The 27,790-nt window shown below is 42.0% G+C and overlaps 1 protein-coding gene across 2 annotated transcripts; it reads left to right on the top strand.

The window, feature by feature from the left end:
• Positions 1-33: 33 nt before the first annotated feature.
• On the top strand, positions 34-25,887 carry LOC113149156 (serine/threonine-protein kinase D3). 2 transcript variants are annotated; one of them, XM_026341052.1, is made up of 18 exons: positions 34-342; positions 10,641-10,779; positions 12,733-12,864; positions 15,315-15,472; positions 17,903-18,095; positions 18,332-18,409; positions 18,498-18,678; positions 18,918-19,041; positions 19,407-19,484; positions 21,315-21,591; positions 23,556-23,608; positions 23,791-23,863; positions 24,081-24,187; positions 24,461-24,622; positions 24,786-24,884; positions 24,986-25,253; positions 25,380-25,465; positions 25,714-25,887. In XM_026341052.1, exons 1-18 carry the CDS (start codon positions 58-60, stop codon positions 25,885-25,887), a joined length of 2,667 nt encoding a protein of 888 aa, XP_026196837.1. In that variant the 5' UTR covers positions 34-57. The 2 variants fall into 2 exon arrangements, with proteins under 2 accessions (XP_026196837.1, XP_026196836.1); XM_026341051.1 differs by having other exon boundaries at positions 58-342; positions 17,906-18,095.
• The last annotated feature ends 1,903 nt before the right edge of the window (positions 25,888-27,790 follow it).

The following is a 27,790-nucleotide window of genomic DNA, read 5'->3' as shown; positions in this document are numbered from 1 at the left end:
GATGTGGTTCACCTACGAGGAATTTCTCTGCCTGGACGACGTCACAGATAGCAGCCAATGTCTGACGACAGCAGCCCGCCTCCCTCCCGGACGTTCCCAGTTTTCCCTCAGCACGCCGTCCCTCCTACACCATCGCCGTCCCCCAGCCCGCCTGCCACCCTCTGCAGCCGGCTGTCCAACGGCAGCCAGACGGCCCCCAGCCCCACAAACTCACGGGGGTCCATTCATGGAGTCTCCTTCCTGCTCCAGATCGGACTTACCAGGGAGACGGTCACCCTCGACCCCGGGGAGCACTCGCTGTCTGCTGTCAGGGAGCTCGTCTGCTCCGTCGTGGACCAGAAGGTAAAAGGTTTTTTAATTAAGAGCTGATTTTCTTCTTTGGCTCAAAGCTCAGTGACACCAGAACTGAAAAGAACTGTTGTGGTTTACAAAGTGAAGGCCTCCTCCTCCTCCTCCTCTTCCTCCTTTCTCCTCCTCCTCCTCCTCCTCGTCCTCAGACTCAGACTCAGACTCAGGTGTGCTTCTATTCATACATGTGAACATACTGTATCATCTAGTGTCTCATGTGGTCTCTAATTAAAGGAGTCACTCAAAGAGGCCGTCATGATGATCAGAACCACAGAGTCCAGTGATCTGAGTTCATAATGTTTTCAAACTGTTGGTTTCCACCAACAAAAAGACGTCGTTGACTGTTCTCGAAGACAAACAAGAGTTTTAAAATGATGAATCAACAGTTGTTGAGATTATGAACTGCTCGTTTGTTCAGTGATTCAAATGGAATAAGTCGATTTAAAAACTGATTCAACGGAGCCACAGGTTTCTTTAAATTAGTGAATGAACTGTGTTTCTGTAGAGAACGTTTAATTGCAGAGCGGTGATTCTCTGAGAGAGGTGTTCAGAATGAAAAGTGTTCATTACAGAGGAGCTCTCTGGATTATAAAAGGAACTGAGATTCAGTTCTGTACAAACTCTCACATTAAGCTTTAACTGAGCTGAACCGGTTTTGTGTTGGACTCAGGTTCAGGTTCAGGTTCAGGTTCAGGTGAAGCGGCTCCAACGTTTCTAATGTCAGAGTCGGTTCTGACGCTTCTTTTACTTCACACGTCTGCTCTCACCTCCACTTTATCTCTAACATCTTCTGGTTTTACCGTCACTGAACGCACCACCTGCGTCTGCTGCACCACAACACACGGTGGTCTTTGTATTGTTCTGAGGACACTCACAGCCCCCCCCCTCACCTGACCTAAATTAAGCCTCAACCTTTGTACGCCAGTCAAAACGTCCTCACAGCAACAGTAAAGAACTAAAAGTCGTTCATGTTACTACAGAAAAACACAAACGCAGTTTAAAATAGAGACGAGACGTCTAATGAAAAATATTTATTCCATTAAAGTTATAATAATTAGTTCTAAAATGATTCATCAGCAGCTCCTTCAACAGCTGATTCATTATTTCTGGCATTTCTTTAACTAGTGATGAATCTATTATTAATTCAGTTTTATTAATTAAACTATTCTGCAGATTGATGTAGAACCCGGTGACATCACTGGGAGCCTCCTACTGTTTAATGACATGGAGCTGTGTTTCCAGTTCGTCTCTGAACGCTCGTTGTGTTTCTTGTTTCTTTAAATTCCTAATGACCTTCATTTGTGAGGAGTTATGTTGGAGTGCTGCTTTAAAGTTAATGATTTTCCATGAAGGAACTCCTGAAGGAAGCTGAGGACGCTTCACCTTCCTCGTGTTCCTCTCACATACTTTCACTTGTCACCTCCTGTCGGTGGTTGTGTACAGCAGAGGAAAAGCCTTTTCACGGGGAATATAACTTCCTGTTGGCGTTGCTGTGTCAGCGCTCTTCATTTCCTGTTTCACAGCTGTGAGCTGGAGGAGCAGCAGGGTGGTCCATCAGTTTCTCAGAGCTTGGTTCACACTGGAGGATGAAACCAAACGTGTGTTCAGGGTCCTCTAACGTGTCCAAATGTACACGAAGTGAAATGAATTGGTCAACGTCAGGACTCAACACTAGTGTCTGCTCCAAGGAGACACTAAAACACTTCAGCTTCTTCTCAGACATATTGTGGATTAGAAGCAGCTCTAAACTGTGTGTGTGCTGCTTCATATTAAAAACCAACTGGATTCTCAGTAAAAAGCAGACGATTCATAGTTTTAGGTTAAATGCTGGACGTAGGTCACTGGTCAGCCTACAGCATGATGTCATTACTGGAATGACCTCTTTCCTTCTTTTGTGTCCACATCGTGGAGCTGTGAGCAGCGGGTGGATGGAGGCTCCAGGTCTGATTCACGGCCTCTGTACTGTACTGTGTGTGTGGGAGGAAGGGGTGGAGGTGGTGGGGAAGTAGGGAAGTTCCCTCCTCTGTGGGTCACCACACGGACCACCCCCACCTCACTGTACACACAGATGCAGGGACCTGTCCTGGATTGTGTAACGACACTTATTTATCTTTGTTTGTGATATAAACAATATGAAAAAATAATTTTTCGTACCTGTTGACACAGTAATGATTTACTTGACGGTTCATTTAGTCTAAAATAAGTTTATTTAAGGGAAAACTGGTGAAAATCACTTTGCTTATGGCTCGTTTAATATTTTGATAGAAATAAATTCATATTAGAATTTTATTTATCTTTTGCATCAGCAGAAAAGTGAATTAAAACTATTCAGTAATCACTAGTTGCAGCTCGAGTCTGCTGCACGTCAGACATTAAACAGCCAAAGTGTTTCTGCTGGGCCACAAAGTAAAGTGCAACTCAAATGATTTATGGCGCTTGTAGATTTTACATTTTGTAAACTAGAGCTGGACGATTGAAAGCGATGTTGACGTTTGTTAGGAAGAATAAAACAAGCTAACTTGGGTTAGCAGCAGCTTCTCATGCTAGAAAACGCTAAGAATCAATTGAAAAAGAAAAAGTAAATAAGAAAGTGATTCCAGCACCTGAACTAACATTTAAAACAACAACACGTCTCTCTGTCGCCATGGTGATGCGCGAGACCCCATCCTCCATTCTGCTGGTTTCCATGGTTTCCAAGGCCAGGTGGTGGTTCAGGTGGAGAAGTAGGAGAGAGAGGGAGATGTCAGTTTAACAATCACTCCACCTGCGTACGAACATTTTAAATGTAGTGTTGGAACATTTTCAGGATTCTAGTGTCAAAATGATCATTTATTATTATTATTATTTATATTTCAGATAATTCATTATCTAGAAACTCGTTGCTACTGTGTGTGTGGACAGTTGAAATCATCTCCTGTGCAAAGTAAAAAAAAGATGATCAGAAAAAGTTTAAACTTTAAAGATGATGAAATAAAGAAATAATGAAACCGGATTATATGAATGACACGAAGCACTAAGCTTCCTCAAAATCAATAAAAGGAGGTCGTATGTCCAGAAGGTGCTGGATTTGTCTGTTTACCAGGTTTTATTATGATTTCATGTTAAGTCAAGTTTAATCTGGTCTTATCTAGTTTCTGTTACACAAGTTACGTAAGGAAGAATTTGAATTAAGAGTTTTCATCAACAGATTTTAACTTGAAACTCTGAATTAAAAACTTCCTTTTACTTTGTTATAAAACACACAGCTGCTGTCTGAGGTTCAGTCGTGTTCTAAAATCCTCTTAATCCAGTTACTGTGTCTGTTATTGTTCCTTTAATCTAGACTTTAGATTAAAGCCCGAATCGTTCAGAACATCTGATCTCAGATCAGTTTCATCCTGGTTACACGTCTTAATGTCCTGACTGAGCTCTGTCCTGTGTTTAGTAAAATGAAGTTATTTTATTAAGAGTATTATTTTCCCTTGATGTGAGACTTGAGCCCAGCTCCTCTGTGCTTCTGTGTGGCACATGCAGGGAAACACCTGCAGCCTGACGGAGGTTGTTGTGGGATAGGTTGTGACCTTGGATCAGGTGCCTGCCTGGAAGTCGGAGTCCAGGGACTAATAGTCCGTATCATTCTGAAATGCAGGGCAAACGTTACCCTTTGAAACGAGTCTTAACTGAGCCGCTGTCGTGCAGCTGTTGAACATCAATATAGAAACAACCTCTAACCCGCTTCTTCAGCTGCAAAGATGGTACCTGTCGCTGCGATAACAACCAGGAAGTGGGTTTGTTTCCGTCTCACCGATTGTCATCGGATCAGAAACAGGAAACTGGTTTGGGTTTGATGTTTAGTTTGTTACATCTACTGAGCCCGATCTAAGCAGGTTATCTGATAGTTATTTGCATCTGAAGTCAGTGTGGTGGGTTAGACCGTGTAGACATGATAACAGCTCTGTCTGATGCACTTTAAAGGGAGATTACGTCACATTGTAGTGTTTAATGACAATAATGAATGTTTGTTTTCTGAAAGTAGCAGCTTTTCTTGAAAAGTGTGTGTGTGTGTGTGTGTGTGTATGAGATAGGATTGGTAGATGAAACGTCTGTCTTCCTGTGGTCGACCATGTGATCTCTGAGGGCTTATCGAGTGGATGTCTTCTTTTCATACAGTAACAGTTGAGTCCGACCTCACAACTCGTATTCATGCTGATTTGTTTACATCGTGTGACTGTAGTTCACCTCCTCCGATTCAGTCGCCTGCGCTGTTTCAGCTGGATTTATCTTTAGTAAATCTAGTTTAGTTTAGTTAAATAGTCGTTTTCATTGTGGGTTTGATTTCAAGTAGTCATTTGTTCATTTCTGCAGCCAAACAATGGCTTTGTTAAACTTCAACAATCAAAACATTGACATCAAGTGATTACCATTAAAAACTATTAAAAACCATTAAAAACCATTAAAAACAATTAAAAACCATTAAAAACCATTATAAATAGACAAAATACAAAGTCAGATTTTATTAGAAACCAGAAAAGTTTTTGAAACAAGTTTTTGCCATGAAAACAATGATAGATACAGTTCCAGGCACCAACAGGCTTCATGCAGAGTTTCTAATTGTTCTCGTCTCTTCACGGACGACCACAAGTTGGCCAACCAGAACAGGGTGGGATGGGGAGAGGAGACGCCCTAACACCCACTCCCAGTGTTGGATTTCATCATAATAACTTTTGATATTACTACTAAACATGATAATTATGTCAAAAGGTTGGAATTCTACACTTTGTAGCATCAATAATAATAAAACATTATTCAAATATGATGTATAAGATGTATCTAAAGACATGATATACAGCATAGAAAGCATTGATAATAACATAGATATTTACAGTAGTGTAATGATCTGATTCAGCGGATGAATTTAAGCTCAGACAGAAAAATACAATGAACATTTTTATTTCTTTATTTTTTGCACTGATTTTAACCTTTAATAAGCTGCGTGAATGAAACTCCCACACACTGACAACCTTGACCCACTCTGCGCTGCTTCCTGTTGTTTCCCTGAATGAGGTGACGGACCGAGCGGATGCAGGGAGAACAGGAGCTCCGGCTGTTTACCGTCATGTTTCTCTCAGGTCCATTTTAGCGTGAACGAGTTGTGTTTTATTGGAGCTGAAAGGCTCTCAGCGTCCTGCAGTGGAAGATAACGGCTGTTTTATCTGTTTGTGCTCTTCACATCACTGCTGCTCCAAATGTTTTTATCAGCTGCCGTCAGATGTGTGAAAGCAGAAAGTGTCAGAAAGCAAATGTGCCTCTGGTGAGTGGGGGGGGGGGACACAGGAGGATGTTGTGACATGGCAAATTTCTCTGCACAAAAAAGTGCAAGCTGCTGTTTCCTGTCCACATTAGTTGTTTTACAAGAACACGGGAGAGTTGGTCTTATCTCACTGAGTCGTCATGTTCTGCCTGAACCCGGTTGTCCAGTGTATCCAACATCATTCACTGTGTGTGTGTGTGTTACTACACACTCTGTTTGTCTTCTACTGGTATTTGTTAGCCGTCACTAGAATTAATGCTGCTTTAAACATGAATTTTTCTTTTGTTTCCTTCTTGTCCATTAAAGACTAAACGTATGTTCAGGTTGGTGAAAATCATCTGTTCGTGTCTCATCCAGTCTAATTCTCATCTAATCGTCGTGTTTGTTGACTCAGCAGAAATCTAAACATATAGTAGAGGAACTAGGTCCCACCTGTAGCCAGCAGCACATTTCATGTGCTTTTAATGGTCCTGCTCCCTGATAGCTTTAACTTTCTCTGTGATTGAATCGGTTCTCTGTATGTCGGTGCTGACATGTTTCCAGATGAGGAGAAACAGCTGAAAAGAAATCAAATTTACCAGGAACTGAAAAAACAAGAAGTAGGTAATTATGAATGTAATGATTACAGAGGCGGGGGTTAAAAATTAGCCACACATGTGCAGTGGATGTGGTTAAAATCACCATCCAGACCAAACAGAGCTCTATTCTTACTGGACGCGATTTTCCTAGAATACGAACTAATAAACGAAGAAGTGACAGTGTGTGTGTGTGTGTGTGTGTGTGTGTGTGTGTGTGTGTGTGTGTGTGTGTGTGAACTGAATATCAAGTGTGTCGTCCTCCTTTTTGGAACCTGGATTATTGGGCTCCATGAACACTTAGTCTCTCTAATAATAGCTCGAGGGCTGCACAGATTAAGCGGCGGCGTGCGTTCGCTCTGGCTCAGTTAAAAACAACATTCAAGGCGGAGACGTCTCCCCCGGCTCCTGCGGCAGGGGTCACAGCAGGCCCTGCAGGTTTTGGCCTCAGTGACCCTGATGACCACAACGAGGTTGTGGACTTCCAACAAATCTGGTATGAGTTTGTTGGGGGCGTTAGAGAATGCGACAAGGACTGTGTGTTTGTGTGTGGAGGTTAAACCTGGTTAATGGAGGATTAGCCATAAAGAGGGGATCAGTGTGTATTAAACACACACTCTTTACTCCATTAACCGAACTCTTAGTGTGTTTCCCTGCTCACCTCAGAAAAGGCAGCAGCTGACGACGGCTCAAACATGACTGTGTCCTCATCACATCTGATGAGTGTGTGTGTTCGTCACCACCACACATTGATGCAAATGACCACAGATCAGAGTAGAACACAAGACAGAGGGAGCAGGACAGACAGCTACAGAAGAGTCAGACTTCAACTACAGACACACAAAACCACGAAGACGCACTTCTCTACTACAGACAGAAAACAACAACTAACAACAAACAAACAACTAGAAAGAGAAGCACAACTCCCACAACTAGTTTGACAATAAGAGAGCAGAGAGGGAGTCAGATAACGACAGGTATAGAAAATACACAAAACAGCTGCAAAGAGACAAGACACGACCACAAAGAGACAAAGAGTGACTAAAGGGGGATGTACAACAACCACAGCAATGACCACAAAGGGTCAGATAACGACTGGAGACACAAAAACACTGAAACTGATGAAGTGACTCTGTAGGTTTTTGGGACACGTCTGTGCCGAGTGGCTCATTGTTTGATTGTCCATCACAAGTCGGACGCTGTGAGCTCATCCTCAGCTGCTCTGAGAACTCTTCCAGTATAGAAGTAACTGGGTGCATCCGAACATCCCGTCCCTGTGTTCTGCTACAATAACACTCAGACTGTGTTGAGCTGCGGCTGACGACTTCTGGGTGTCGGTGACAAAACCGCAGCAATAATTGATGATTGACGTTCAGCGTGCACGGTACACGTGAATGTGATCCGAGCAGCTTCTGCCTCGTCACCTGTCGGCTGGGTTTCCTGCTGTCACTGGGTGCTGCAGGATCCATGCTGCGTGCTACCTGCACACTGCTAACATCCTGCTAACTCGGGGCAGGAAGCTGCTCCACCTGCGTGTCTGCGTGCTGCAGAGGCTGCTGAACCCCAAATCCAGTGCAGAACATCACACAACAGTCACCACACCATGACACCAGTGCTCATGTTGGGTTTTTAGTCTTCTGACTCCATTTAATGAATTAATTTAGAAACATTTTCACACATTTTAGCATCTTATCTGTATAATATTCTCTTTACTAACCTCTCAACAAACCTCAGATGGTTTTAGTGGAAACTTTAATTCTGAAAAAGTTGCACCACATCATTCAACCTCTCTTGAGGTTTATGACATATTCAGGGAGGTTGAATGATTCATAGAACACAGAGCTGCATGTTGGATCAGTGTGCAAGAAACTGCTTGTGCAACACTATGCAAACTGCAATATAGAGCATGAGTTTGAGATTTGAGATGTTCCTGTTTAACGCTCTCTGCAGTGGCCAGTTGACAGTTGATCCAAATCCTCCAGGTAGTTTTAAAATATGTCAATATGGGTCAGAGCGTTGTTTTAGTCAGACTGTTCTCACATGGGGAAAAACTGCTTAATTTCATGAAGAGTGGGGATGTAGAGTGCAGCGTGTGGGGGAGGACCACATTCCAGCATTGATCAGGATGTGTCTTGGGGGCTCGCAGGATAAAGTATAGGAAACCTTTAGGCTGCCGGACTCAGACATTTGTGTTCTGATGTGCAGCTCGCTCGGGGAAAGTCTGAATATGTTCTGTGCTTTAGTGCATTTCTGACGGCAGACGGTAGAAAAAGCTTTAGAGAAATATTTGATTGCACAATAAGAAGATACGTTTTCCAAAAACCATTATCAGTGAACACATCATCCACAAATACAAGTTTAAACTAATAAAAACAAGATCCTGACGTGTCACAGTCAGTTCAGTAGCATTTGAACTAAAGTCATTTAAAACCCTTCAGGGGCAACAGAGGACAGAGCTTCACTTCGCTCACCAAATGTGGACAGACTGTTAGACACATGTCCCCCAAACAGAAGTGACCTAGACTTAAAGCTACCATCAGATGGTTTTTAAGGTTTTAAGAGAAACCTTTTGAAATCCTTCACAGCTGCTGCTGCTTTTAACCAGGAAATGTGATTTTCAGGCTGTGAACCGTGTTTTTTTGTCTGATTCGGATTCAGCACTCACAATATTCCAGTAGCACAGTTTCACAGTGTGGTTTTTCTCTGAACTGGTTATGTCATGTGTTCCTCGTGTGAAAAGGTTAGGCAATGGTTAACTTCAGGAACAGGCTGACGAGGGATGAAGTCACGGGAATGAAAACTTGGCTGTCAGTAGAAAAGTTGTTATGTTGACAAAGCGACTCATTCTGTTTAAGATTTTCTACTTTAGGGTCAAGAGTTAAAAAGTACAGATCTACTGCACCAGTTCAACAAGGTCTTCCTGCTGCTTCAGCTTCACTTTCTTTATGACTTTGAGTCATTCATCATTTCTCTATCACCACCTGCAGGCTGAGCAGTAAAACGAACAAGTTGTATTAATCGAGAACTTTAACAAGACTCGTGAAGAACGTTAACGACAAGTAATATTGTAATATTAGTATCATAATACTTTTAAAAATCAGTATCTCAGTTTTTCAGGTATTTAATTTGGTTAATAAACCAAAAACAAACTCACTGGTTGTTTATTCTGTTGATTTAATAATCGATGACGAACACATTCTGTGATATGAACACGTTCTGTGATATGAACGTTCTGTGATACGAACACGTTCTGTGATATGAACGTTCTGTGATATGAATGTTCTGTGATATGAACACGTTCTGTGATTTGAACACGTTCTGTGATATGAACGTTCTGTGATATGAACACGATCTGTGATATGAACACGTTCTGTGATATGAACGTTCTGTGATATGAACACGTTCTGTGATTTGAACACGTTCTGTGATTTGAACACGTTCTGTGATTTGAACACGTTCTGTGATATGAACACGTTCTGTGATACGAACACGTTCTGTGATATGAACACGTTCTGTGATACGAACACGTTCTGTGATATGAACGTTCTGTGATATGAACACGATCTGTGATTTGAACACGTTCTGTGATATGAACATGTTCTGTGATACGAACACGTTCTGTGATTTGAACACGTTCTGTCATATAAACGTTCTGTGATACGAACACGTTCTGTGATATGAACGTTCTGTGATATGAACACGTTCTGTGATTTGAACACGTTCTGTGATTTGAACACGTTCTGTGATACGAACACGTTCTGTGATATGAACACGTTCTGTGATTTGAACACGTTCTGTGATTTGAACACGTTCTGTGATAGGAACACGTTCTGTGATACGAACACGTTCTGTGATTTGAACACGTTCTGTGATTTGAACACGTTCTGTGATTTGAACACGTTCTGTGATACGAACACGTTCTGTGATTTGAACACGTTCTGTGATACGAACACGTTCTGTGATATAAACGTTCTGTGATACGAACACGTTCTGTGATATAAACGTTCTGTGATATAAACGTTCTGTGATACGAACACGTTCTGTGATATAAACGTTCTGTGATTTGAACACGTTCTGTGATATAAACGTTCTGTGATTTGAACACGTTCTGTGATACAAACACGTTCTGTGATTTGAACACGTTCTGTGATTTGAACACGTTCTGTGATATGAACACGTTCTGTGATTTGAACACGTTCTGTGATTTGAACACGTTCTGTGATTTGAACACGTTCTGTGATACAAACACGTTCTGTGATTTGAACACGTTCTGTGATTTGAACACGTTCTGTGATTTGAACACGTTCTGTGATTTGAACACGTTCTGTCATATAAACGTTCTGTGAGTATATTTATCAGCTGCACTTCTCTGAACTTCTCTCTCCACATGTCCTTGATCTCCTTTTCCTCCTCTTGCTTCCCCTCAGTTCCCTGAATGTGGATTTTTCGGGATGTATGACAAGATCCTGCTGTTCCGTCACGACCTAAACTCAGACAACATCCTGCAGCGTCTGACCTCGGTGGAGGAGATCCAGGAGGGCGACCTGGTCGAGGTGGTGCTCTCTGGTAAGCATCAGTTCCCCCGTGGCCAGTAATCATCCATTCTTTTTATCAGACCTTAGGTTCCTGTATCCAGGTCTGGGACCTGTATTTATCAAGCATCTCAGAGTCACTGATGTAATTTGTAGCTGGAAAGTATTTCTGGATTACCTCTGTGTGTGACCCCCCGTTTATAAAACACTCAGAGCAGCGAAGCACAAATTCTAGATCTATGGATGGATTCTGGTTTTAGTGGATAATTGAAGTTCTGAGTCCACTGATAAAATACTTCACTGCATGAAATGATCCTCATCACATTGATACAGTCACATTCTTCCATTATCAACATGACCAGAGGTTTAATCCACTTTCATTTAATGCTGTGATACATTTTTTAGCATAAACATCATTGTAGGTGCTTTAGCTGTTGATTTTAATGTGAATCATTAACGACTCACACAGCCACAGGGAAACCAGCGATTTGCATAAATGCAGTTTGTTTTTCAGTGATTTCATGCGGCACCGTAGGGAAGTGAGTGAATCTGAGCCTCATCTGTAAGTTTGTGGTGTCGTGGCTGAAACGTCCGTTGATACAGAACCTAATCAAACTCATCTAATCATTTTAAAGAGCTCCACGTTTGAAACGTCCTCCTCTGCAGAATCTGCCTCTGTCTCTGTGAACTCCTCCCGCTGATAACCGGTTAGGACATCTCTAAGTTAAGGATGCTGCTAAGATCTAGTTTTAAAGTGGGACCACATTGGAGGAGTGATTTCCTGCTCTGAGATGCTTAATAAGTAACGGAGTCCTGACCTGATTCCAGCATAAAACACTTGATTTGTTATTTATTTATTTGTAAATCATCCTTAAATCTTTATGTAGTCTGGTAGCAGCTGAGACGTGACAGATTTTAGTGCTCCCAGATATTGCTAGTGAAGAAATAAAACATAAATTACAGTTGCCTAATTAAATTAATGTCATAATTAATATGATTCTAATATGTTTTTACATACATGCAGCTGTATTGAACTATTACAATTAACCATACCTGCATTCATTTATTAATAGTAATATTACCCATGTTTTATTAAATGAATCTTTTACAGTAGGAGCTCGAACCGGACAGTTTCTCCATCCATTACATGACTTCATACATTTATTTTGTGTTGGTTTGTTTCTGTTTCCTCTCTTGTTAATTAACCCCTGAGGCGACAGAGGTGAGGTAGCCCTCCGATCTCATTTCCTCCACTGCAGCGCTGCCGCGGATCACCCTGCACCCTGTAACCATAATACTGTGTACAGACTTGTCATTTCCTGAGTTGTGTCGACAGGTTGGGCTGTAAAAACTAAAACTGACACCTTAACAGCTGAACACCCAGAACGCAGAACCGCGGCAGGTTTAAATTACACCGGAGGAAGAAAACAGTCGCAGCCTGAACCGCATCAGGCTCTATGCCACAACAACTTCCTCCTCCTCCTGCTGCTGCTGCTGCAAAGGCCTGCAGCTCCCTGCTGGTTTATTAGTTTAACACTGTTGCTGTCAGTGCAGCTTCTGCTGCTCTGGAGGAAACGTACGACTGTTACTAATAACAGACGCATCGAAAGAACGATGTGGCCAGAGTGAGAAAACCAGCTCTCATCAAATGTGTTATTAGTAGTAAGTGTAAAATGAACAGGAACTTATTTAAACGCTATGTAGTTAGAACTTAATGCCGAAGAATCGAGTTTTTCTAATCTTGTTAATAACAAAATAGGTAATTTAATTAGTTTTAATTTGATTTTAGGTCCAATCAATGAATCCAGTCATTAACACTGTGCTGAAGGTCCACGTGTAGAAACAACACAGTGACTCTCAGTTCAGTAAATGCTCTGACTGCTACCTGAAGCTGAACTGGTTGATAAAACACCGGCCGAGCTCTCGTCCTTCTCCAGTTATCAACTCTAACACATCGTGTTATTTATCGTGTATCTGTTCATTTCAGCTCTTGCTACAACCGAGGACTTCCAGATCCGACCACACACGCTGTACGTTCACTCGTACAAGGCCCCGGCCTTCTGCGATGACTGTGGGGAGATGTTGTGGGGGCTTGTCAGACAGGGTCTCAAATGTGAAGGTAAGAGTGGAGAGTGAGTACTTTAATACTGACTATCTGCAGATACCCACAGTAAATCTGGATCAAATCACTGTGTGACACGTTGAAACTGCTCTACTCTACTTAAGCAGGTTGCATTTCTGCAGCAGACTGTGTTGAGTGACAGCAGTTGTTCAAAATACTCCACAGCTCATGTGGTTATATTCACAGTCAACATTGCTCTGGACCTTTGGCTTTTAAGAGTCGAGTCCCTGAATCTTCTCACAACATGATGAAATGTAGAAACGTAGTAATGAGCTGTGACTCATTGTAAACACTGAGCCTTTGGCTGCTCCTGTTATAGCCGATCATGATCCCATCAGCTGTCACCAGGTATTTTAGAATAATCTAATAATAATAATAATTTAGAAACTTTTCAATGTTTTTTATCTCTGTTTTGTTTTTGCAGCATCAAACTCTAAATTTGCTTCTATTTACTTCAGAGTTTGTATTTTTAGTTTGAACTTTAGAGAAGTCTTTTCTGGTTGTACATCACTAACTTCCATCACCTGAACCTCAGGAACCGAAACATGTTGGAGTATAAACCCAACATCAGGTGTGAGATAGATTAGATACTGAAGTGGATAGTCAGGATGTCTCTGTGTTAAACTATTCAGACAGACTTCCTGTCATTTCAACTTTACGAGCGGATGTGATGTTGCTGCCAATGTTTCTGTGGTGATGTAAGAGAAATCTAATTTTAATGAGCGTAACAGAGACCAATCGAAAGTGTCTAATGACGAATAACAGAAAATTGATTTGGAGTGTAGAGAAGTCGAAAGTGGAGCTGATTCATTTGCTGTGATCTCATGTTTGTTTTGAACCAGGTTTTATTTTCACGGAGGTTGTGTGAGGTTACTTCTCAGGGTTTAACCTCTGCTTTGATTTCTGCCACGTCCACACCGATCGAGTGAAGTCGACGCCCAGGCACACGTCCAACAAACACAGTTTCACACACTGGTTTTCAGGCCTGAATCAAAGCGCCACTGACGGTACAGCAGGATGTCTTCATTGACTCGGAGACTTCCTGCAACTGTTTTTCAAAGATCCTCGTCTTTTAAGTTTTTGATCTCAGCACTCAGAAGCGTCAGAGTGCATCTTAACTGTAGTGATGCCAAGCTGAGGAAAGAGACGCTCGAGGCTCCGAGCAGCAGAGCAGCTGTCAGTGCAGAAATGGCTTCCTCTTATACAACCGGTTAAAACAACCAGTGAATCTGCCTGTTCACGTCGACTGATGGGACTGAAGGACAAGAAACACAGCTGTGATAAATAAAGAAGGAAGCTTTTGTCATTAGCAACTCCTGAACCACATCCTGAGCTCTTTAAAATCCACATACCTGCATTTTGAAACACACCAACAGAGAGTCTGTGCGTCTGTGAGCAGTTCTACTATGAATAGGACTGTTGATTTTGGACACACACGTGTGATGTTATCTTATGAAAAGCCTGGATTCAAAAGAGCAAATCCCATAACAATGCGTCACCTACACAAAGGGAAGTGGGGATCTAGAGGATTAGTCTAGTCTAGTCTTCCCACAGAGGTTCTGCATTGGCGGCTCGATTGGAGGAAGCACGCGGCCTTGAACGCTCACCACACCGTGTCAACAGTGGGAGTTAGCGGAGAGAGAGAAGCTTAAGTCACATCAGACAGAAGGTTTAGTTTAGTTGTGTTTAAACAAAACCACAACGTCACCTAAACAGCTTCTGTGGACTTGTGTGAAACCTGGGTCTGTGGTGTTACACTCGGGCGCTTTGTACACCCACCATCCACCCGCTTCACCCTCAATTTAGACTCTGGTATTTGGATCTTTTGTTATCATTGGTTTTGAGACTAGTTAAACTTAAGTTCTTTGACTTTAAACAAGGTTTATCTCCATAGCGTGATGAGGTGTCTGCACCAGAAGCGTAGCCGAATCAGCACGTACTGACCTGAACATAATGTCTTACCTAAGAGTGCAGGGAGGAGCCTACAGGAACACATCAGATAAAACACCAGACAGTCAGTCAGACAAAACAACAGTGGGAATCTTTGTTTTTTTATCAGTTTGAGCGTGAACACATGAACAAGCACAACATTGGGTAGTTATTATGACCCCAGCTCTGAATTATGTGTAAACACTGTTTGACAGCGCTGATTCTACTTTTCTATTTCTGTAATTTCTCTCTATATTATTTGGTTTGGTGCTTTCTGTGAAGTGTTTCATGCTCGTTGACTCAAATTAATAGACCTGAAGTGTAAGAATATGTTGCAGGTCATGTGACATGCAGGCTGTGTACACAGCTAGGTGGATTAAAACAGTTCTGTACCACAGAAACACAGCTGATGCGTTTATAGCGTTAATTTGCACCGACTCACCTGATGGTTAGAAGTTACGGCAAATGACTCAAAATGAAAGGACGTTAAAGTGCTGTGATCATGTTCTTCTCTGCAGGATGTGGACTGAACTACCACAAACGATGTGCATTCAAGATCCCCAACAACTGCAGTGGGGTAAGGAAGAGGCGGCTGTCCAACGTCTCCCTGCCAGGCGCCATTCTGTCCGTCGCTCGTCCACCGTCCACTGAGTTCACCCCGACGCCACAGGATGAGGTGGGTTTACTACCATCACCTGAAATCTGTCTCATGAAGCAGGAATTTCATGGTTTGTTCATGGAGTTTTTAAACATCAGAAATACTTGGAAGATAAATCAGTATGTTTAAAAACAGTCCAGCTTTTGTCCAATCAACAAAACCTGGTTGTTGTATTTTATTATGTGATGCAGATCAAAGTGTATTTGAGTCGCTCGGTGTGAAGCTCTGTGAGTCTCTGTTTACTGGATGGAAAATCCAGTGGTTCGCCTGCAGCCATGAGTGTGTGTGTGTGTGTGTGTGTGTGTGTGTGTGTGTGTGTGTGTGTGTGTGTGTGTGTGTGTGTGTGTGTGTGTGTGTGTGGTTGTTTGGTTATCTTTGAGAGGATCGTTAGGAGTTTTATATCAGGACATTCTTTCAGACAAACCGTTAAAGGACTGTTTGAGGGGTAAGACTTCGGTTGTGGTGAAGAGGGCTAGAGAATGCATAATGAATTAGTGTGTGTGTGTGTGTGTGTGTGTGTGTGTGTGTATGTGAGATATAAAGAGAGGGACTACTACTGGACTACTTCATTCATATTATTTATTATGTGTGAGAAATCATTTAGTACATTTAATGGACACTGAACATGTGAAACGTCCAAACTCCAGTTAAAGTTTGCAATAAGCATTTTGTCGGTATCCTAAAAGGAGGTCACAGTCTGTGTGGATGGAACATGTGGTTCCTCATTTTCAGCTGTAAAACATCAATGTGATGTGAATTATTCTCTGGTACTGATGAACAGACACAGTTAGAAAGTTATTACAACATCAGGTTTGTGTTTGCCGTTCATTACACCTCTATCAACACTGAGCAGATAAAGAGCAGGTATTTCCTTCAGGAGCTGGTGCAGACCAAAAACAGAGCTAAAAGACAGATATCGATGCATATCAGCATAAAAAGGTCATAAAAAGTCTTCAACTGGCCAGTTAATAATTCCTAATGAGTAATTCACTGAATTTAGTTTAATATTAAAGTGAGCTGCTGTTTTTATCTACTAAAGAAAAACAGTTCTGCTTTTAGATATGATAAAGATAGGTTAAAGGTTCTTCTCATGATATTTTTTTAAATAAAAGAAAATTATTATAAATAAAGTGAAGAATAAATAAACCGAAAGAAGGACGACGAGCTGTTGAGGGTGATAATAATAATGTCTTTGTCAAGTTAAAGAGTAAATGTCAGAGGAGCTGCGTGTCGGCGCGTTCAGACAACAGTTCGTGGTTAAATTTCATTGTCACCTTTGGCATTTCACTGGCTCTCAGGGAGGTCTTATCATGTTTAGTTAATCTGCTCTGTGATACAATACGATCCCTAATTAGACTTTGATTAGATGTGAGAGATGTGTCGCTTCTTTGTAGCAGTCTGTGATACGGAGAAGGTGGAGGTGGATTATCAAACTGTTCCACTGATTCAGGTTTATTGTGTCACATGTTTCCTGCTCCTGTCTGCGCTGAGGTGTGTGAGCTGCACTGAGGTGTGTGAGCTGCACTGAGGTGTGTGAGCTGCACTGAGGTGTGTGAGCTGCACTGAGGTGTGTGAGCTGCACTGAGGTGTGTGAGCTGCACGTTGTTCATCGTTGTGCTGGATGGAAAAGATTTAATTTGTGTGCTACTTTGATGACGAGGGACCAGTTATCAAAATGTTTCATCTGAACCTAATGAACCCCAATTATTCCCTCAGTTTTCATGCTCTGGGATTAAAATAGTCATAGTAATATGATTCCAGTGACGATGTTTAAAAAAAAAATTAATGCAATAAAAAATACATCAAATTTCTCAGTTTCAGCTTCTGTGTCTTTGTACTATTTTCAATCCGGTACACTGTGTGTTTCACATTAGTTGGTGCATTCTGTTTTTCTACAGGCCTTTGTTTTACAGTGTCCCATCTAGTAACCTGGCTGCACCATTATCACACAAAGCAAAGCTGTTTAAACCAAACACAGTTTTCTTCAGATGGTGGTTAAAGTGATTCACGAGGACGTTTGTCAGCTGAATCAAACTCCTCATCCAGTAAAACGTGATTCATCATATCAGTAACTCAACATGATCATAATGTAGTAGCTGATTAAGGAAAGTGTTCTGTGAGGCTGTGATTAACAACATCAGCAGCCTAATGATGAGAGATGTACATCAGAATTACTGGAGGTCAATAAGACAAAAGGAACATAGATTTATTTATTTATTTTTCTTTTTCCTTGTCTTGAGCTCGATCCTGTAGCTGTCAGGTCAGTGTGTGTGTGTGTGTGTGTGTGTGTGTGTGTGTGTTGAAAACCTTTACAGTAACTATCGTATCAATGCTGTTTGTGTTAAAGGACATTTTCCATTTTAACTTCTGCACATTTGTTGGTTTATTTGTTCTCAGTAAAAGTTAGGATTTCTCTGTTGAACCTTTTTACTCTTCCTCCTCCATCAGCAGCGCCCCCTCTTGGGTGCTGGGAAGCGTAACTCTCTGCTGAGTGGTCGACCCATCTGGATGGAGAAGATGGTCTTGGGTCGGGTCAAAGTCCCTCACACCTTCTCCGTCCACACCTACACTCGTCCTACCATGTGCCAGTTCTGCAAACGGCTGCTGAAGGGGCTCTTCCGCCAGGGCATGCAGTGCAAAGGTGATGACACAACGGAACCCACATTCAACGAATATTGATCTCAGTTTATCTCTTAAATTAATTCTTCTTACATCATTAAATTATCATTTCTGGCAACAGCTTAGATTAACACCTAGAGATATGATAAAAAAATACTACAAACTTGAAAATGACCAGAACCAGATGTAGTACAAAGCAGGTAAGATGAATAATTTATATTATATTTAATAATTGTTTGATTTATTTTTTTATGGTAGATTGTAAATTTAACTGCCATAAGAGATGTGCAGCCAAAGTTCCCAGAGACTGTCTTGGCGAAGTCGACTTTAACGGAGGTGAGTTGGTTTCATGTGTTCTGTTGCAGTTGGTTGAACATGTTGGTTGAACGTTCATCTGATGGTTATATCCTGTACGTTTCTGCAGAACCGGCCAGTCCCAATCTGGACTCCGAGGCGACGATGGAGGTGGACAACTGTGACGTCAACAGTGACGGAGGTCACAGTATGGACGAGCAGGACGAGCTGTCGACTCCAGAAGACAAGCTCTTCTTTGAGGGTTCCTGCACAGACGGCGAGAAAGATGATGAGACGCTCAGAGCCATCAGGTGACGCTGGTTCAGAAGCAGATAGCTTAGACTTTCATATGATCACCAGTCAGGTTCATAAGGATTTAGATTTAACTTTGAACGCAGTGTGGATTTCAAATGTAACATTAGGCCGTGCTTGGATACAGGAAACATAAACTTTACTAATTGTCCATAATTCAGAAAGATAATTGCATTTTTAATCATGTGTATTGATGCATTTGCTAAAACCACAGTGCTTTTTATTTGTTTTCATGCAGCCCGTCTACCAGCAGCAACATCCCTCTCATGCGCGTGGTTCAGTCCATCAAACACACCAAGAGGAAAAGCTCCACAGTTGTTAAAGAGGGCTGGATGGTGCACTACACCAGCCGCGACAACCTGGTGAGAACAGAAAGAGGAACTGAGATGAGAGCTCTCCTCCATTCTTCTATTTTATGTGAATAGAACTACTTAATATTACGTATGTGGTAAAATGTGAATTAATCAGGTTCTGTGTTATCTCACATCCTCCTTCTACTGATAAACCTGCAAATACATCAGATCGAGAAGCAAAACCCAGTGAATACAAAAATATACCCCAACAAACCTAACACCTGATTAAACACTTGTTTTTGCATTTATTAATTAGTGTGTTGCTCTAATTGAACTTATAAATACAGTAAATACAGTATGTTAACATGTCCAACCTGTCTAGATCATGTGTTGGTTTCTCAGGCCGTCCCTAATGAGCTGTTTTATCTTCACAGAGGAAGAGACATTACTGGAGGCTGGACTGCAAGAGCCTGACTCTCTATCAGAATGAAAGTGGAGCCAAGTATTACAAGGTAAGAAACCCAGTCTAACCAGATCTGGTTTCAGCCGCTCAGTCAAACAAAAGCGATGACGTTAAGTGAAAGGAGTCAAGTTCATACTGTAACATTTAGCTCCATGGAGCTCATTAGACATCCGTCCATCCATCAACCAGATAGTTTACAGTAATTATTCTTATCAGGTCGGGATGTTGATGGTACGATGTAAAGCTTTCACTAATATCGAACCTGAAAATGTAACAGAGTTCAAATGAAAGAAACGTTTAATTCAAGTTATCACACAAGTTTTTAAAAGAGTCGAGCAAGCAACTAATCAGTGTCTGAATATAATAATAATAATAATATAATAATAATAATATAATAATGTAACACAAAGACACAAAGTTCCACAGAAAGCATGAGATCAAAGTATTTTACAAAAATATCAAGTAAACAAAGTTCAATGAATCAATTTAGCTTCTAATGCTACTACCTCTACACTCATAGAGCTGCTGCTTCTGTTCTTTAACCTGTTTTAACTATGATGATCACACAGTCAGAACCTGAAAGAGGCTGTAACACTGTTAATGTGAATTCCTCTGTAGTGGTTCCACTGCACTTTGACAGGCGCACTGGAACCTTGGCTTTGTATTGTAACTCCAGCTTTATGAGTATGGCTGTCGCCCTCTGAGCTGTCACTGTTAGGTTCATCCCTGTGTGCATGTGCAGTTGTGACCTAGTAGCAACAGCTCTTGGAGAGCGAAGCCAACCAGGAATGGAACATTGTACTTATAATATGCTTAAGAAAACCTAAACCAGCCCTTGAAGCTGATCCCAGTGAACAACATTTAGTTCAAATGTGAGTTAATCCGGCTTCTGAAGTGGAGCAGTGGGACAAATGAACCACAGCACAGCAAAGATGGAAACTGCTGCTTCTCAAAATGCTCAGAAGATATAAATAGTGACTGAAATGTGACTAAATCACAATCAGCCCCCGACACTGGTTAAACTGTTCTAACAGCCAACTTAATTAAACTGAGGGTTGAAGGTTTAACTCCTAAACTCTTTGACTTTTAAAGGGTCTTGATCTAGTTCTGAATCAGACGTATCTCAGTACAGCTGCAGCTCTTTTCATGCTCCATCATTTTTCTCCGTCATACTCCACGTCCTTTCATCTTCTGTCTGCCAGCGACCTGCTGACCTTTACCACAAAGCGCTGCAGAGAGCCTCCTTTGAAGAGAAAGCGAGAGCGGGGTGCAGGCAGGGAGGGGAGGTTTGTGGTGGTTTCAGGGCTTCGGGTCGCTTCCCTGCCGGCTCTCTCTGGCTTGCTGCCTCGCTGCCTCGTGCCCAAAACGACCGGGGCACGTCCTGCCTTTTAATCAGAGGACAAGTAGATGCTAATGGGAGGGCGTGGTTGGTGGTGAGGAGGGAAGAAGGGGGCGAACTTGGCAAAACACAAGACGAGTAGATGACACAGAGGGACATTAAGACACCAGTGAGCCGTTCTTCTTTATATGTTTGATCTGGCAGGGTTTAGGGTTTTTCTGGGGGGAGGAGGGGGATGCACTCAGCCAGAGAAGGAAGGAAGGGAAGTTTTAAACTGTGAAATTCAAAGAGCATCTCACAGTTGTGCAGAGAGAAGAGGATGGAGAGAGCAGCAACAGGCTGAAACAGCATGATAGTGAAGACCATGTGGATTCTTCTCATTGACTGAAATTACTTTGAAAATGGTCACGAGTGACGTTTGCAGGAGTTTCAAGAGGAGAGATGTTTTAAAAGTGCAGAGATTCAAGTTTCTGAAGTGAAGTCAGGTCACTTTGAATCTTGCATGCGACCTGTGACACTATCTGTCTTAACAAACTGCAGGAAATCCCTTTGTCCGAGATCCTGCAGGTGGAGCCTGCACAGGACTTCAGCAGCTTGCCTCAAGGCAGCAACCCGCACTGCTTCGAGGTGATCACAGCCAACATGGTGTACTACGTCGGGGAGGACAATGGCAGCCTGTATCACAACCCCGTGCTGGCAGCATCTGGTGTGGGGCGGGACGTGGGCCAGAGCTGGGAGAAGGCCATTCGACAGGCGATGATGCCTGTTACACCCAAGAGCAGCGTCTGCACCGGGCCAGGGCAGGGGAAAGACCACAGTAAGTACCAACCAGAATAAGAAAAACTAAACGCTTGAACTGATGTCGTCTCTCAGACAGAGTTAAACAGGACAGGTGAGTTAGGGTATGAGCTTCAGAAGGATTCACCTGAGCATCATCTGTGTTTAGACCTTTCACAATGACAAGTTTCCTGTTTACATCACGGATGTACGAGCAGCGTTTGGACAGAAAACACGTTTCCACGTCATAACAACGTCTCACAGACAATTTAGAACTTAAAGTAAATCAGTGTTAAGAGGTGGATTCATATGTAACACACATCAAACATCTTTACACTGCACCTGTACTCTGCTGAGTAGACGGGTCGGCCATTAACGCTCATACTTACCACCCAAGCTAGGAAGGGCAAGTGTATTAATATTCTGTACTCAGTACTGGGTGGTGATGGCAAAATGGGGGAAAGGTGTGACATTTTGAGGCCAGGACCTGGTAATCCAAGTTGTGTAGGACAGGTCTACAGCCGGTCTTAGATCTTAGGTCTCAGGTGCTGTTGGTGCAGGAGCTGGAAACTTTAATTTGAAGCACATAAATGATTTTCTATGTCACTTACTACATAGACGAGACGTTGCTGCTGTTGTCCACTGAGTCTGCTTGATCTATCTAATAAAAGAAGGTTTTATTTAGGTTTTGTCTATTTTAAAACTTGTCTTCACCCTTTGACACAGTAATGGAGTCATTTCTTACATCAGACTAGACTCTGCTGCTTTAATGGACGTGTGTAGATTCCAAATATTGTTTCGGGAGACAACTGTTACACAACGCACACACTCAGACTGACCAACTGCTGATATTTTAATATGACTGAAAGGATTTTGGAGGATTTTCAGCTTCATCTGGCTCCTGATTAATCTCAGGTTTAAGTGTCTTTTAACTTTCATGTCAAAATTAGATCTCCACACTGAAATGACTAAAAGGTAATAAATAAATAAATAAAAGTCGATGAACTTGATGGAAGAAGTTATAATACAGTCGTACTTTAGAGGATGTAGTTGTGTTCTCCACTAATGTCGAGCTTCACTCTGTTTCCTATAATGGATGCTTTGTTCTGCAGTATGTTAATGGACAGATGATGTAACACAACAGAGAGAAACAGAAGTCAATAAGAAACAAACTCAGCTCAGGTTCAATTATCTATATTATTACCTACATCATCAAGTAGACTGAAACTCTGACACACACACAGATCTCCTCTGAACGACTGAACGGATTATTTTAGTTATTATCTTTTCGTCAGTGCAGACGTGATAAAATGAATGAATTAATAATCTTAATGAGAGCTGCTGCTTGGGAGGTGCATCGTTGGACCACACTGTTTCCAGTATTTATGCTCAGCTAGGCTAACTCCAGTTTAACACACAGACTCAACACCTACTGCAGATGATTCTGCGTTAACACAGGCATCTTACTGTTTCTGTCCATACACTTACATAAACTCTCTGAACGATGACCTAAATAGTTCTACATGCAGCAGACTGCAGGTTTCGATCCCTGAGGAATGAACCAATCAAACTCCAGCCAGCGATCTGAAATCATTATGACCTCGTCAGTGGAAACTCACTTGCAGCGGCAGGTTTCCTCTACGTATGATGTGATGTGCCCTTTTCATGTCAGGCTGAACCGACGCAGCATGCCAGGGTTTGTGATGCTGTGTGACTAAACACAGTAAAACACATAAAGAGAAGACAGGAAGTCGAGGCTTTTATTTTTGTGACAGCTGGAAAAGAATTTTAGTTCTTTCATCATGTTTGAACAAACGTGATGGTTTGATCTCAGCTGGAAATCTCCCGTTGTCTCTTCTGCTAACAAAGAAGGAAACGTAGGAAATGAGATTTTAATGATTTAAAGGTTAAAAAAATAAAACCTCACCTGTCGCTGCTCTGTGGTAACTGAATCTGTGCTTTGTGCATTTATGTTCTGTATTTTTTGCTTTTGTCTCTTCACAGAGGAACTTTCTATCAGCATATCAGTGTCCAACTCCCAGATTCAAGAAAATGTGGTAAGTCATCTTACTGCATTAAATGATGCAGAGCTCCATGACTCTGACTCTGCTGATGTTTAAATGTTAAAACCAGAATCATTCGAAAGAAACTAGAAAAGGAAGCATAACAAACAAACTGTGGAATATATTGTTGAATTATTTTGAACATATGAAACCAGTCTTATCTTGTTTTTGCTCAGGATATCAGCTCAGTTTATCAGATCTTTGCAGACGAGGTTCTTGGCTCTGGACAGTTTGGGGTCGTCTACGGAGGTGAGACAATCTGTCAGAAAGGAGCTGATATGGTCACATGAACGTCTTGATTTATCAGACATCAGGCCTCAATATTATATTGTTGTAGGAGAAACAGAGTTGGATGTTCAGTCATGAAATGTTGGAAAATAATAACGCTGAAAATCAGAGGAACAAGTTAGTAAAACATGAGGAAAGACAAATTTAAATTTCACCTCTTTCTAATGATCTCATGTAGGTAAACACAGAAAGACGGGCAGAGACGTGGCGATTAAAATCATCGACAAAATGAGGTTTCCCACCAAGCAGGAGAGCCAGCTGAGGAACGAGGTGGCCATTCTCCAGGTACCACACAACAGCAGCTGGAAGACATTTGGATAAGATATGCACACAGATGCCACAGGAGTCGCTGATGTTTGTTGCAGCCACGTCACCATGTTGGTTTATCCACAATTATCATGCTCACACACTGAACCTACAACAAGGTTTAGATTTAGGTTGAAGTTTAGTTTGTTACCAGCAATGTGACGAAGAGGAGATGAAGGAAAAAGTGCTAAAGCTGCAGGTCGTCTTTCAGGACGTGTCCAGTTTTTAACGTTCCCGCCTTGTTTCTGTCAGAACCTCCATCACCCCGGCATCGTTAACCTGGAGTGCATGTTTGAGACGCCGGAGCAGGTGTTCGTCGTCATGGAGAAGCTTCACGGAGACATGTTAGAAATGATTTTATCCAACGAGAAGAGTCGACTCCCCGAACGCCTCACCAAGTTCCTGGTTATACAGGTCAGTGACGACCAAGAACTGATGGTTTTATTGTTCTTATCACCAGACAAACGGACCGTGGATCACAACAGTTTGAACCACTGCGATGTGACTGATGTTGATCAGAGTAGTAGAAACTCCATTGATTTATTGTTGCAAATGTGTTAAATCCCTTTGTCCAAAGATCCTGGTGGCCCTCAGACATCTTCACTTCAAGAACATCGTCCACTGTGACCTGAAGCCGGAGAACGTCCTCCTGGCCTCAGCAGAACCCTTCCCTCAGGTCAGAACTAGAACTAGAACTCTAATTAGAAAAAGGTTTCAGTTTTTACTTCAAACATTTAATCAAACTCTCTGAACTCTAAACAAAACCTTCACCTCCAGGTGAAGCTGTGTGACTTTGGCTTCGCTCGGATCATCGGGGAGAAGTCTTTCCGTCGATCCGTGGTCGGTACGCCGGCTTATTTGGCGCCTGAGGTGCTTCGAAGCAAAGGCTACAACCGATCTTTGGACATGTGGTCAGTCGGCGTCATCATCTACGTCAGTCTGAGCGGGACGTTTCCCTTCAATGAAGATGAGGACATCAACGACCAGATCCAGAACGCTGCCTTTATGTACCCACCCAACCCCTGGAAGGAGATCTCAGAGGAGGGTAAGGGACAGTTTGGGTTCTTCCTGGACTGCATTCTCAATTCTTTTGTGTTAACATGTAATTAAGACGTAAACATACAGTGAAATGGGGATTTAACAGTTCTGAGACTGTTTGTTTTCCTCACAGCCATAGACCTGATTAACAACCTGCTGCAGGTGAAGATGAGGAAGCGCTACAGCGTGGACAAATCGCTGAGTCACCCCTGGCTGCAGGTAACTGAACCTTTTAGTTTTACAATCATTAAAGATATTCAGATGTAACTCTGTAGTAAAAATAATTACTGCCCTCCATCGCATGTAATCAGTTAAATTAAAGATAGTGTTTCTTTGTTGACTCTAAATACTAAAACGGTTTAAAGGTATTAAATGAGACTCGCCCAATATGTAATAGTGATGTGATAGTGATGTTCCCATCTTTGGGCTTATCTCTGACAATATGAATGACATGTCATCATTTGCAGGACTACCAGACCTGGCTGGACCTCAGGGAGTTCGAGACCCGTCGAGGTGAGCGCTACATCACTCACGAGAGTGATGATGCTCGCTGGGAGGAGTACGCCGACGAGAGAGGCCTGCACTACCCCAAACACTTCATCATGTCACCCAATCTGGACGACATGGAGGAGGACCCCTAGCGGCCACGAAGGTCAGCATTTCCTGAAAGGGAATGGGAGACCCCCGGGGGCCTCTCAGTGGTCGCAGTAGATGCTCTGGAGCCAATGGAGACCGTGAGCTGTCCCCATAATGTGGATACTGTGGATAGTGAGGACACGTGGTGTGAGGACACTGTGGAGACAAATCAGGTCCAAAGATATTTTTAACACATTTGAACTTTTTTTTCTACAAACGACAACAAACGAACCACATGAGTCAAAGTCCAGAGTTGATTCTTTGTCCTCCTATGATTCAAAATCCACTGCAACTTGTGCTGCACAAGGGGTAAAAGCTAAAAACCAGTCCAGAGATATTACATATACTTTACAGCTGAAATAGTTTATTTTAATTCCGTTGTTGTTGCATTTTAGATCCCAAACCTGTTCAGAAGAGGAGATATAGGAGCTATTTTATACACTTAGTTACTGTATGGAACTGTTACTGGTCGTTCCCTGTGAGGAAGTCTTTGTACCAGATATAAACCTTTTGTCTAAAATTCCTTCAGCTTTCAGAATTTTTTTTTTTTTTGAAGATTTCTCCTAATATTATACTTTTGTAGAAAAACAAATAGTGTTTTCAGATTCCCTCTGACTTTGGGTGATGACGAGCTGAGAACCAAGCTGCTATTCTCTTTCTGTGGAACCTGATGTGTTGCCGTTGATCTGCTCTGACTCCAGCCTGAGAATTAATTTCACATTTTGTATTTTTGCTAGAAACTTTGTGTTATGTGAAAATATTTGAGAAAATATTAAATCAAGTTTTGGAAACTCAGTGATTGAAGTCACTCTCTTTTATATAACAGTAGAATTAATACATACAGGATGAGCTTATAGTTCTTACAGATGTGACAAGTCATTTCAAATAGGGTGACTTGTATTACTGAGGAGGAAATTAGGGCGAGATAAAATAGGGATGTAAAACTAATTTAATAAACTGTATATCTGCTGTGGGATCAGTCAGTAAATTGTAAACTGAGGCAAAGAGTCCTCAAACTAAACTGAATTAAAGCTTCAACACAAACTAGAAGGTTTCACTATGTCTGATATTACTGGTGATACTTTTTAAACATCTTCAGTTCAAGAGGTTTAATAAAATCCTGGGATTATTTCCAAATGTGCGAATCAGACTCATCAAATGAACCCGGTCAGAGCTTCCTGAATCAGAGGAAAAGCTGATAACGATCCCCAGCAGGATGTTTGGAAACGATCATTTAATCACCAATCTCGAGCTCGGTCGCCTCGCTCTGCCGCTCGTCTGAAGGACGGCTGCTTGTTCTGGCAGCAGCAAGGCGTCACACGTGTAACTCAATCTTTTAATTGCTACTGGAGGAGAGACAGGCTCGTTGTGAATGGCTGCAGCACAACTGTGAGCTCAGCTAACTGCTTCAAGATGTGGACGAAGGCAGCCGGCCGGGAAAAGGGAGGGGCGGGGGGGCCTCCTGCAGCAGGACGACCTCTGACCACAGACGGATTATTAGAAAATGGCTCCACAGACACAAACTGGACTCTCAGACTGATGACACACAAATGAGGTTGATTCAGGTTTGTGTCGATTTTCGATCCGTGACTTTAAAACAACAAATGTTAAGACTCTGCTCATACCGAGGTTCTGGCTCGGGGCCCCCCTGAACGCTGAGGGCCCCGAGCCAGTGTGTGAAAGAAGCTTTTAGTAATTTAAGTCCCATAATATCAGGTGTCACTACACTGGACCACATTTACTTTAGGTCAGTCTTAAAACAATAGTTGATGTAGTTATTCAACCATTAATGAACTTTTATTATAAGTTTCTAGACAACATGTGTAATAAAGTTTGGCTCTGAAGCAGATAAAGGATTAAAACTAAAACGAATTTGGAGCTAAACGTTCAAATATGGTCACTTAATTT

The sequence above is a fragment of the Anabas testudineus genome, chromosome 24, assembly GCF_900324465.2.
Source record: "Anabas testudineus chromosome 24, fAnaTes1.2, whole genome shotgun sequence".
Classification (NCBI taxonomy): Eukaryota; Metazoa; Chordata; class Actinopteri; order Anabantiformes; family Anabantidae; genus Anabas; species Anabas testudineus.
This window is presented reverse-complemented; position numbering and strand designations above follow the sequence as displayed.

Bases quoted from the DNA above. Each gene is read 5' to 3' on its own strand.
- LOC113149156 (XM_026341052.1), top strand. From the start codon at position 58: ATGTCTGACGACAGCAGCCCGCCTCCCTCCCGGACGTTCCCAGTTTTC. The intron at 18,096-18,331 runs GTGATGACACAA...TTTTTATGGTAG, and splicing joins CCAGGGCATGCAGTGCAAAG to ATTGTAAATTTAACTGCCAT. The intron at 23,609-23,790 runs GTAAGTCATCTT...GTTTTTGCTCAG, and splicing joins CCCAGATTCAAGAAAATGTG to GATATCAGCTCAGTTTATCA.